Source organism: Camelina sativa, chromosome 13, assembly GCF_000633955.1.
Source record: "Camelina sativa cultivar DH55 chromosome 13, Cs, whole genome shotgun sequence".
Lineage (NCBI taxonomy): Eukaryota > Viridiplantae > Streptophyta > Magnoliopsida > Brassicales > Brassicaceae > Camelina > Camelina sativa.
Window position 1 is genome coordinate 3,811,291 of NC_025697.1, and position 10,437 is coordinate 3,821,727.

A 10,437-nucleotide genomic window follows, 5' to 3' on the forward strand; every position below is an offset into this window, starting at 1 on the left:
ACCCTGTTTCATGTTCCAATTAAATATTTCCAAAGCAGTATGTCATTTTATTACTTCTCAGTCATCAATGGTGAAATACAAAAAACCCAATTTCTAGATCCCAATTGAAAGAAAAACAAGAATGATATTGGACTCTTGACTCTGTTTATTATTCAACTTCAGAAGTGGACATTGCAAGATATGTTCAGTAAAGGGAAAGCTCTCCAGCATCAACTGTTCTCTTCACAAGTTTAGCCCATGATTCATTTGTTTCATGGATGATCTTCAAAGCATATTCCTGTATAGATAGCTCCCTCTCAGTTATAGTACCAAACATAAAGCATCACCACTAGAGAAGATAAAGTAGAAAGAAGAACTTACTTTGTTTGCTGGTTTGTCTCCAAGACCAAATCTGTTAGCAGGCTTTCCATCTGGGATCTTGTAGTCTCTAAACCAGTCTCTAATGGCTGTTAGTGTACCCTGCTCACCAGATTTAGGGTCAGAAACCAAAAATTCATGTACTTTGTTTTTGCATAAACGTATGGGGACTTGTTTCTAATACTAGATTAGCTCGTACCGGGAAATGTTTCTCAACATCTTCGACATCATTCACAAGATGAGCTTTTGGGTCATCCAAAGAAATGGCAACAATCTTCCAGTCTAGCTCTCCTTCATCAATCATAGCTAAAGCAGCCAAAGGCTTGATTTTAAGAATATCTCCTATCTTCCTTTGGGTTTCACCAATCTCAACAACATCAACTACAAATCCAAACCAAGAATAAGCACACTCTTGTTTGTTCCAGAGTGATATCATTTTCCATTACATAAACAGACTACCACAGTTTCACCTGGATCGTTATCCCCAAAACATCCTTCAACTTCAGAATTTGCATGAGAAGGATCTTCCCATGTCTGTGGAAGCAACCCATAGTTCCAGTTTATGTTGTACCTGGACAAAATCCAGTAGTGTTAATCACTGAGGAGATAAGATTGATTGTCATCAATGGATGCTGAAGCCTCTAAAAAGTTTTAGCTTAGGAAAAAGCAAAACTCAAGAAAGAGAAAGCTATACACTTACGGATAATATCTGAGCTTGCCCTTCTTAGTGTCTTGCTTAATAGGAGTGAAATCTTCATCAGTAGCAACCTCCATTTTAGCTTTCGACTCTTTAGGTATTTCAACTATAAAGTTAAAAACTCCATCTCCTAAGGTCAATGGTACATCATGCCATGGAGAAACCTATACACAAAATGCACACAATCCTTATCCAGCCTTTAAAACAGAACAGAGTGATAAACCAAAAGCATTTCAATAATCATTCAAATTGTAAATATTTAGAAACATTGCTCGCAATCCCAGAGAAAACTAAATCTAACCACAAGAGTGTGATTTATATATCCAAACCTCAGAATTTAGGTTAGCAGACCAATCAATTTCCTCAAATTGTGTCCTAGTGACCAACCTCAAAAAGCTTAACAGAGTGATGAACCAAAAGCATACCAAAGCAAATTCACAATGTAGATCTTTAGATCATCGACAGCAATCTCAAAGAATACAATTTTAATTATGATGCGTCTATGAGTGCACAAATCTAACCACAAGAGTATTCAAAAATAACAATGTGAAAGACCCCAAAAAAAAACTCAACACTTCTCCCCAGTAAACCAAGCTTTTGACTTTGAAAACAGAGAGACACAAACGGAGAAAGTTAGAAAGAGTAATAAAAGTTACCTTCTTTCCAGAACCATCGAGGAAGAAAACACGATAATCTAAGGATTCGGGTGGACCTTCTTCTTGAACCTTCACCTGAGGGTTGTAAATGGCACTGCAGGAGAAGGGTCTCTTGGATTTCAACACCAAAGCTCTTCTGCTGAAACAGAGAGCGCCAAATCCGCCGCAAGGTCTCTTAGCCGGCAGAGCGAAAGCTCGTTTGGCGAGGAAACAAGAGGTGGTTTGGGTTACGGCCGTGGCTGCAGTTATCACTCTAGTAGCCGCCATTATTGTAGAAAAGATTGAAGAAAGTAATGGCCTTTCGTTTTACTCTCTCTCCCTGGCTCCTTTATTCTCTCTTCTCTCACCAAAAAAAAAAAAAAAAAAAAAAAAAANAAAAAACAAAAGATTATACAAAAACCAAAATAAACGAAGCGAATAGATCACGTGGGGTTCTGTAGAGTAGAGTAGGTATGACCAACTTTAGTAATACCGTTATAAATAATTAAAACTGTGGAAACATAAATGTAAAGGTTTCGTGGTGTAGTTGGTTATCACGTCAGTCTAACACACTGAAGGTCTCCGGTTCGAACCCGGGCGAAGCCATTTTATTTTTGCATTGTTTTTTTTTGATTCGAATCTTAAGATGTGTGATCAACTTTTGTGTCACCAAAGCCTTAAAACCTTCTCTCAACAGTTTCTAAAGATTGGTTTAGGATCATCGAAATACATAGATAAGCCACGTTGCAAAAGGTCACATAGTACAACACAAACTGATAAGGAATTTACAAAGTTGGAGAAGTAGATGGAGACAGAGGACAGGCATGATGATGAGTACATTATCAAATATATTAGGGAAAATGATCTTATTGTGTCTCTCTGATTATTATCTCAGATTCATTTTCTGATGAATTCAACACCTTTCTGAATACTTCCAGCTAGTTCTTCTTTTGCTTTCTCCAGACCAATCCTGTAAAAAGAAAAGGAAATCAATATAAAGGTAACTCTCTCACTTTCTTATCTGAGACAAGTATATTAGAAGAGATGATGAGTTATGTTTCCAACCTTTCGTATTCGTTCAAGGGTCCAAGCTGATACACTTCCTCTGCTCCTGTACGGCCAAGGCGCACTTTGGTTGCGAAGAAAGCTAACTCTGTCACCTGTGATGAATTGCCATTACACAAGTCAAATGCATTGAAATAATGAAAGAGAGTGAAGTGTTTTCGTTAAAATATGAATACAATTGAATAGTCTTTTCAAGATTTACCTGAGAAGCAACAAAAGAGCACTCTATGACATTTGCATCTCCTCTTAACCCGCGAAGGCAAGCATCTGCAAACTTGGATGCAGCATATGCCTGTAGTAGTAATAGTATATTTAAATGGATTCAGGACACTGTTCAGGGAAAAACAAGTGTTTACGATGATGTCTTAAAATGAATCGGTTTGGTTTTACCATTGAAAGTGTTGCAGATCCAGCTCCAGCTTTTGCCTCCACAACTTCAGTTCCACCATTCTGAATTCGGTTTGTGAGATACTCAATTTCTTGAGGTGTGAAGCTGCTAGGAGGTTTAACCTTAGGAGAAAAAAAGATTAAGCAAAACCATCAATTAGCAGATAAGCTGATGCAATGGAAACGACTTGTAATTTCTATTTATATGAAACCTGTGACAATAGTGGCAAGATTGTGACTCCGGCGTGTCCCCCAACGACTGGTACATCAACTTCTCTTGGATCAAGGCCAAGAACTTCTGCCTGCACAAGATTGAAAATATCCACTAAGTGATTGAAAATTCAAGAAAAGTAAAAGCCATATGAAGTGAAGAATCACATTATTACCACAAAGGTGTTGGCACGAGCAACATCGAGTGTAGTAACTCCAAGGAGCTTCTTAGGATCATAAGTTCCAGCTTTCTTGAAAACCTCAGCGGCAATGGGGACAGTAGAGTTCACAGGGTTGCTGATCAAGTTGACAATAGCATTAGGACAGCATTTTGATACACCTTCACATAGTGTCTTAACAATCCCAGCATTGATTTTAAACAGATCATCGCGGGTCATCCCTGGTTTCCTCGGTATACCGGCTGGTATGATCACAAGATCCATACCCGTTAGTGCGTCCTCAAGCTGCTTCGGTCCCAAGAAACCGCGGACCTAATTGAATCAAACCAACCAAGAAGGGTCATTACTCTGTGCTCATTCATTAGCAAGAAGAAGTAATCTTATGTGAAGTTTCCAAAGTTGAGAGGTTCTTCTTACAACAGCTCCAGTGTCCATATGACTGACGTCTGCTGTAACGCCAGGAGCATTGACAACATCGTAGAGATGAAGTAAAGAGACAAGAGGGTTCATCTTCATCAGCAAAGATAAAGATTGTCCAATCCCACCTGCAGCTCCAAGAATTGCTACATTGAATCCTGGATTCCCACCTTTTGCTCTGCAGTTTTCTCTTCCCAATACCGAGTTCTTTGCTTCCATCTAAACAAGAAGGAAGGAAAAAAAAATCACTTTCAGTCCTACAAGGCTTCATTGGAAACAAAAACAAATTGATCTCTCTTACTCTCTACTCTCTACTGGCATCAGAAATCTTCAGTTACTAGAAATAAAAACTACACTAGTAAAAACGAACGTCAAGTTCGTAACTGAACTAAAGTTTGAGTCTTAATGACTAATCACTTTTTTTTAAGAGTGAATACAAATTATTATTGCTTGTTTTAGAACAACCAATGTTTAATGAACCAAATAAGGTAACTTGACTTAGAAGGTTGAATAGTAAATAAAACCTGAAGAGTGGAAGAAGGTTGAAGATGAGCTGAAATCATAGCAATCCTCTGGTTGGCATCTCCACGAAACTCCATTCTTGTGTTCCTCTGTTTGCTCTCGTTACAAAGCTGTTAAAAGAGTTTTAATTTGTATGTTAGAGAAGAGAGAAGATGGGGACTAGATTGAATGATTATGACGTTAAGTATTTTGTAATATTTGATAATTTTGTGTGGAAACAAAATGTTGTTCATTTTGTTTTTTTGTAGGAAGCCTTCCTTATCCCTTTATCTTCAAGTTGTTCTCTCGTCTCCTTCACCGTTGTGGCTCTCAATTTTTCGGTACAAAAATAGGTTTTAACATTGAAGCTATAAAATTATAGTAAATTTGGGTTCGACAATTGTATTGGCGATTGTAAATAAGCCCACTAAAGGCCCATAAGTGGAGAAGATAGTTTAGAAAGTGGTTTGACCAAGAAACAAGACTTTGGGTTTTGACTTTTGAGTCATCGGTTTAGATGACAAAGAGTAACATAACCGGGTACATACAGAAAAACCAAGCAAACCAAAACGGCCCAAAAAATGCAGAGAATCCCCACGTAGTATACTACTCCCTCTCTTTCAAAATATAGCATGTTTTAGTGAAAACATGCATATTAAGAAATAGTTACTTTTAAAAAGTTTAACCAATCATATACAAGTCTGCTTAATATAAAATATAAGTTTAATCTAAAAGCTGCATAAAAAATTAGAAACATCCTATATTATGAAACATAAATACTTCTCTAAACATTCTATATTATAAAACGGATATGAAACGGAGGAAGTACTATTTTACACACAGGTCTTTGCTGAGAAGGGGTGACATTTTTACCAAACCACCAATGGCTTTCAGTTTCGACCCATGGAGCCACCAAGTAAAGACATTACTAGCCCACCACCGTGAACTCTCTCCTCCGGAACCATAAAGTCAAAGATGTTTGTTTCTCCTCCATTTGAATTACTTGGAGATTTCATTGACGAAGGTACAAGAACCTGCATTGGTATCATCATCTTTTTCTTCTTCTGTCTATTCTCAAACTGTATTCTATCAACAGACTCAGTACAGTCGGAGACGGCGCTAGCTCCAGATTGAGAATGATGAGAAGCAGAGCCAACAACAAGGCCACTAAACAGTCCCGGTCCAATTAAACCGCTCTTGATTCCATCTCCTTTCTCCCGAGACATAACAGTGTTATGCGCAGCACATAAACCGCTTTTGCCTCTAGCAAACTTCTCGCATTTTCCATCTTCCCAAGAACATCTTTTCCCACCACCGTGAGCTTTACAGAAATCAGTACTACCTTGAGCACTCTTCTCACAATCAACAATCTTACAACGTTTCCCACCACCATGCTTAACACAACAGTCAGTGCGACCACGCGCACTCTTTGTACACCCCGCTACAGCACATCTTTTCCCACCACCATGAGCAACACAGAAGTTAGTTCCACCATGTACGCTTTTAGAGCAAATCCCACCTCCATCTGCGAGACAGCGTTTCCCACCTCCGTGTGCTTTGCACAGAGGAGTACTCCCTTCTGCTCCTTTGCTACATCCTGAAAATATGCAGCGTTTTCCTCCTCCATGTGCTTTACAGTAGTTAGTACTTCCTTGAGCTCCTTTCTCACAACCTGAAATAAACTGACATCGTTTTCCACCACCATGGGATATACAAAGACCAGCTTGTCCTTCAGCACTTCGTGTACAGCTTTCGATATTACATCTTTTGCCACCACCGTGTTTGATGCAGAGGCCCGATCTGCCACGTGCTGCTTTGTCACATCCTTCAGGGAACTCACAACGTCTTCCACCACCATGAGATATGCAGAAATCGGTTTTTCCTTCGGCGCTCTTGGTGCATCCCAAGTGCTCACATCTGTTCCCTCCACCATGGGTTTTGCAAAAAGTGGTTTTACTCTCTGCACCTTTGTTGCAGCCTGGTTTCTGACATCTCTGTCCTCCTCCATGGCTGATGCATAGTCCTGATGCTCCTCGAGCTCCTTTCACACATCCCATGAATTTGCACTTCCTCGGATTGCTACTCCTCTGCTGTACAGAGAACGTTGATGGCTCTAGGCTCACTTGTGAATGTATGCCGGTTCCAATATGATTAAGTTGTTCCCTCTGTGAAGGACTATTGACATTTGAATCTAACAGAAGTGATGGCATGTAGCCACCTGATCTCTTTGCAGAAGTAGAACCTTCATCAATAACAGGAATCACACGTTGTCGACCATCATTGATAGTATCTCGGGGCATAGTAAAATCTGTATATGTAGACAACGAACAATCAAGTCCGCTGAAAGTGTCTATGCTTACAGCAGGAAGACCAAGTTGTAGAGCTGAATCACCGAGTTGTTGAGTGAATCCAGAAGCAGGATCTTTGTTATTGTTATTAACACTAAAACAATATGAAGATGAAGTTGGACCCAATCCAAGAACCAACCGGCAGCCATCATCAGTGCAATTAGAAACATTGGAACAAAAATAGTTTTGAGAACCCCGAAGGCACTTCAGGCTAAGATCGGTGTCACCCATATCAATGTTGGTGTCACTAGAGAGATGAGCTACACCGTCGTTCAAATTCATATGAAAACTAATAAGGATATAGATAAAAGAGAACTCCCCAAAAACTACCACTTAGCACATCACACGTGTAGTTATAAGCATATATTGGAGCAACTTGAGAGATGAATAACTTCCGCCAGTAACAAATCCCGATGTATCTGCCCTGTCCATCTTCAACAATGGGAAAGCAGAACTATTCTGCTAGTGTAACACCGTAAACCGAAGAATGTTTGTTGGAGATTATCAGGTTCTGCAGAAGAGCAATGATCTTTGTTGGAAGTTGTCCACGGGACTGAAAAAAAATACAGTAAGCATGCAACTTGAGAGTTAAGGAGATGCAAGAAGAGCAAAGAACATTGTAATTATTGAATGCAATTTAACAGGCGAAGAAAAAGTGAATGTGAACTGAGACAAAGAACAATCAAGGGCACTATATTCATTAAGCATTTGAAGTTAGGAGCACAAGTTTGGAAGCTAAGTACTCAGCCTGAGACAGGAACCAAGTACCAACCAAATGATTTTTGGATGAAAATTGCAGCAGTAAGGTGAGATGTGACTGTACATCTTTACTCGAATTCACAAAATAAAAGATTTGGGCAATGGTGATCAATGATATCATCACAAAGTCTAAAGTCAAGGTTTTTTTTTGTTTGTAATATAATATTTGATTAGAATCATGATTGAAGATCCAAACATAAGACCCCAAAATCTGAGAAAATATTTGTTTCTCAAAGGTTTGACTTGGAAAAATGACTACTGAAAAAGCACGAGAGAACACCAGAAATGATGAGCTCATCCTAGTATCAGCAAGTTTATGAACAAGTCAATAAACAAAAGAACAAGAAAAAAAACCTAAACCACAATTTGGGGAAGATCTATAAAAAAGATAGTTTCATTATGTAATTCTGAGTCTCTGCATACTTCACATAACAAAGATGTCATAAACCAAAACTGAAGACAAAACCAAGTCTAAAGATAGAATCAAAATAAAACACCTAAACTGAAAGTGACGATTGAAGAACAAGTGGTGAGAATAATTAAAAATCAGAGAGGTTAATTTCACAAAACAAAACAGTCATGCATTATAAAACAAGTCATGAACTACGATCAAGCAAATCAATGAAAAATCCAGAAGAAAATTATTAGATGCACAGTAAGGGAGAACAGAAAGAATCAAAGAACAGAATTCAAAACCTGGTGGATCTGCAACTCGGGCTCCAGATAGAAATCGAAAGGAGAAAACAAGAAGAAAATTTCAGAAACAGGTGTCCCAAGAAAGAAGACAAATATTGGCAAAAAAATGATAGTGTCATTATTATAAGCCAATGGAGACTATGTGAGACGAGTCAGGTTTTGTCTTCGACTTGGAAAACCTAAACTACCCTCAGTCTTTGTCGGAATCTGATTGGGCAGAAGAAAGAAAAATTGCTTTTTCTTGGTTTGCTACCTTCATGATACAAACAAAAACTTGTAATGGAACATTAACTTTTGGGTCAATCACGAAAATTGTATAGATTCTTTCTAATAATATCTACAGTTTTCCATTCATAACTTTTATAAAAGCAAAAACAAAAAAGATAACAATAAGAATTGGGACAATCAATCACAATGATTCTCTGGATGCTTTGAATATATATTGACATCAAAGAGTTGTATCAAAAGTCTAATACACAGTACAAATAGTGATCAGTGTTTTCATTTGAAGAATCAGAATGTAAAAACTATTTAAATTCATATTGACTAGTAAATTCCTCTACACGAGTATATAATGTATGATCATCTCACCTTTTTAGCAAGATAGCGATTAGGCTTCTTGCTTCTTCGCTTTGGTATCATCCAAAACTCCAACAAGGCATTTCTCAAGTAAGATATCAAAATTGACCCAAGCATGGTATTTGTTGAACAATAGCGTACCGTCTCTTCCAACCGCTTTCATCAGCATATCGACACCTCCAGGATGAAAATTCATATAAGGCGATATGTTGTACACGCGACCTTTCAAAACAGTCCACATTGAATCTCCTGATTTGTGCTTCTTTACTTCATCCATTGGAATAAGCCTCCTGTTTGACTCTCCCTTCAAGCCTACAAAACACATTGCCAAGTTTCATGTATGTAACACATCAAAATGTGATTTAGAAAAAGAAGACTAACAAAGCAATCCATTTGTTTACCTGCAAGATCAGGATGTGTTCGTGCAAGTTTCATCCAATCCATTTGGCTATAACCCTTCTCAAAGGGAACTTTGGTACGAGTTATAGGCTTTCTAGCTGGAGTTTTGAAAGTCTCAGATGAATCATTGGACGGCTTTTTCGAAGATGAAGAAGAATCAATCACTGTAAAAGACAAAGAACCTATTGTCTCTTCCTTTGGAGGAAGTGACTTGTCTTTCCAAATAAGACCATTGCTTTGTTGATCTAATCCATCTTTAAGGGTAATATTTCCCACATCTGATGCAAGTTCTTTTGCCTCAAGAACAACTTCACTATCTGGTGACGGAACCTTCAAAAAATGGAACAAACCAAGAATATCAAAATCATCAATTCTAAAACTTTCATGTTTCTATAAACTCAAGTCCTCAAGAAAAAGAGTCAAAAACTTACCTTTGAGAATGTGAATTCATCATCTCTAGTAGTATCCATCTTTGAGCTACACAACTGAGCTTCAAGCAATTAGTTTCAAAACAATCTGCACCCAAATAACAGAACAATTTGTATCGGTTAGAAAAGAACTAAGAGGAAGAAGACGAAGATCTACAACAAAGACTCATCATTTCTCTCCGCAAACTTCACATATCAAATACGATAGTTATAGACAAAACAAAAGTGTAAAGATGCCAAATTTTATTTTTAGGGACTATTGGGTAAAAAAAATTAATAGCTCAGAGAAAGTAAATAGCATATAACCTTAAAACGAGCATGGAGAGAATAAGTGGTGGGAATTCTTAAAGTCAGAAACTTTATGCAATTCCTGATTCATGTTTCCACCATATCAAGCAATCATCAATTACGACCCAGAAACACACACAACAAAAAGAAGTAGGGAATTCAGATGTACGGTGAATTAAACTAATAATTGAATTGAAAAACCTGGTGGATCTGAGAAAAAAGAAATCGACTCGAGCTCCAACCAAAGAGAGTCGAAGGAGAAACAAAGACCAGTGACGACCAAAGAGCCAAGAGAGATCTCTGTATTGGCAAAAATGAATATGTTCTTCCCTGGAGGCTGGTGGATTCAATATACCAAATTCGACTCGGTCCAATTCGGGTTTATTTTGGTTTAAATTTAATAATAGAATCAAAAATAGTACAATCTGAACTGAAACCGAACTTGTAATTTTGGTTTTGTTCGGTTATCTATTTCGGTTCCTTAATTTGGGT

At 37.9% G+C, this 10,437-nt stretch overlaps 4 protein-coding genes and 1 non-coding gene across 9 annotated transcripts; 1 reads left to right on the plus strand and 4 right to left on the minus strand.

Moving 5' to 3' along the window:
• On the minus strand, positions 25-2,066 carry LOC104734961 (soluble inorganic pyrophosphatase 6, chloroplastic). The gene is made up of 6 exons (XM_010454659.2): positions 1,711-2,066; positions 1,058-1,218; positions 828-928; positions 557-738; positions 361-459; positions 25-277 (listed from the first exon to the last, which is right to left on the minus strand). The coding sequence occupies exons 1-6, from the start codon at positions 1,975-1,977 to the stop codon at positions 185-187; spliced, it is 903 nt and encodes a 300-aa protein (XP_010452961.1). The 5' UTR covers positions 1,978-2,066; the 3' UTR covers positions 25-184.
• TRNAV-AAC lies at positions 2,222-2,295 on the plus strand. The gene has a single exon. It is a non-coding gene; the product is annotated as a tRNA-Val (tRNA).
• On the minus strand, positions 2,385-4,630 carry LOC104734963 (malate dehydrogenase, glyoxysomal). The gene is made up of 8 exons (XM_010454661.2): positions 4,472-4,630; positions 3,948-4,166; positions 3,528-3,842; positions 3,354-3,443; positions 3,145-3,264; positions 2,957-3,046; positions 2,755-2,849; positions 2,385-2,659 (listed from the first exon to the last, which is right to left on the minus strand). Exons 1-8 carry the CDS (start codon positions 4,544-4,546, stop codon positions 2,587-2,589), a joined length of 1,077 nt encoding a protein of 358 aa, XP_010452963.1. The 5' UTR covers positions 4,547-4,630; the 3' UTR covers positions 2,385-2,586.
• On the minus strand, positions 5,199-7,117 carry LOC104734965. Its single transcript, XM_019235022.1, has one exon. It carries the CDS (start codon positions 7,076-7,078, stop codon positions 5,339-5,341), a length of 1,740 nt encoding a protein of 579 aa, XP_019090567.1. The 5' UTR covers positions 7,079-7,117; the 3' UTR covers positions 5,199-5,338.
• Positions 6,950-10,264, minus strand: LOC104734966 (cytochrome b5 domain-containing protein RLF). Of its 5 annotated transcripts, XR_002034934.1 has the most exons (7): positions 10,147-10,264; positions 9,964-10,027; positions 9,661-9,745; positions 9,232-9,559; positions 8,843-9,142; positions 8,252-8,504; positions 6,950-7,349 (listed from the first exon to the last, which is right to left on the minus strand). XR_002034934.1 is itself a non-coding variant. In XM_019235023.1 (5 exons), the coding sequence occupies exons 2-4, from the start codon at positions 9,697-9,699 to the stop codon at positions 8,862-8,864; spliced, it is 648 nt and encodes a 215-aa protein (XP_019090568.1). In that variant the 5' UTR covers positions 9,700-9,745; positions 9,964-10,264; the 3' UTR covers positions 6,950-7,349; positions 8,843-8,861. The 5 variants fall into 5 exon arrangements, 2 of the variants coding, with proteins under 2 accessions (XP_019090568.1, XP_010452968.1); XR_002034935.1 differs by lacking the exon at positions 9,964-10,027; XR_002034933.1 differs by having other exon boundaries at positions 9,964-10,264.

What these genes read in the sequence shown, in the direction of transcription:
- LOC104734963 (XM_010454661.2), bottom strand. Translation starts at nt 4,546, where the DNA reads ATGGAGTTTCGTGGAGATGCCAACCAGAGGATTGCTATGATTTCAGCT. An exon ending in CTCGTGCCAACACCTTTGTG is followed by an intron (nt 3,444 to 3,527) that starts GTAATAATGTGA and finishes AATCTTGTGCAG; the next exon opens with GCAGAAGTTCTTGGCCTTGA. An exon ending in GCTCTTTTGTTGCTTCTCAG is followed by an intron (nt 2,850 to 2,956) that starts GTAAATCTTGAA and finishes AATTCATCACAG; the next exon opens with GTGACAGAGTTAGCTTTCTT.
- LOC104734961 (XM_010454659.2), bottom strand. Translation starts at nt 1,977, where the DNA reads ATGGCGGCTACTAGAGTGATAACTGCAGCCACGGCCGTAACCCAAACC. An exon ending in TCGATGGTTCTGGAAAGAAG is followed by an intron (nt 1,219 to 1,710) that starts GTAACTTTTATT and finishes TTTTGTGTATAG; the next exon opens with GTTTCTCCATGGCATGATGT. An exon ending in GGCAAGCTCAGATATTATCC is followed by an intron (nt 929 to 1,057) that starts GTAAGTGTATAG and finishes GATTTTGTCCAG; the next exon opens with GTACAACATAAACTGGAACT.
- LOC104734965 (XM_019235022.1), bottom strand. Translation starts at nt 7,078, where the DNA reads ATGAATTTGAACGACGGTGTAGCTCATCTCTCTAGTGACACCAACATT.
- LOC104734966 (XM_019235023.1), bottom strand. Translation starts at nt 9,699, where the DNA reads ATGGATACTACTAGAGATGATGAATTCACATTCTCAAAG. An exon ending in ATGAATTCACATTCTCAAAG is followed by an intron (nt 9,560 to 9,660) that starts GTAAGTTTTTGA and finishes CATTTTTTGAAG; the next exon opens with GTTCCGTCACCAGATAGTGA. An exon ending in AACACATCCTGATCTTGCAG is followed by an intron (nt 9,143 to 9,231) that starts GTAAACAAATGG and finishes TGTGTTTTGTAG; the next exon opens with GCTTGAAGGGAGAGTCAAAC.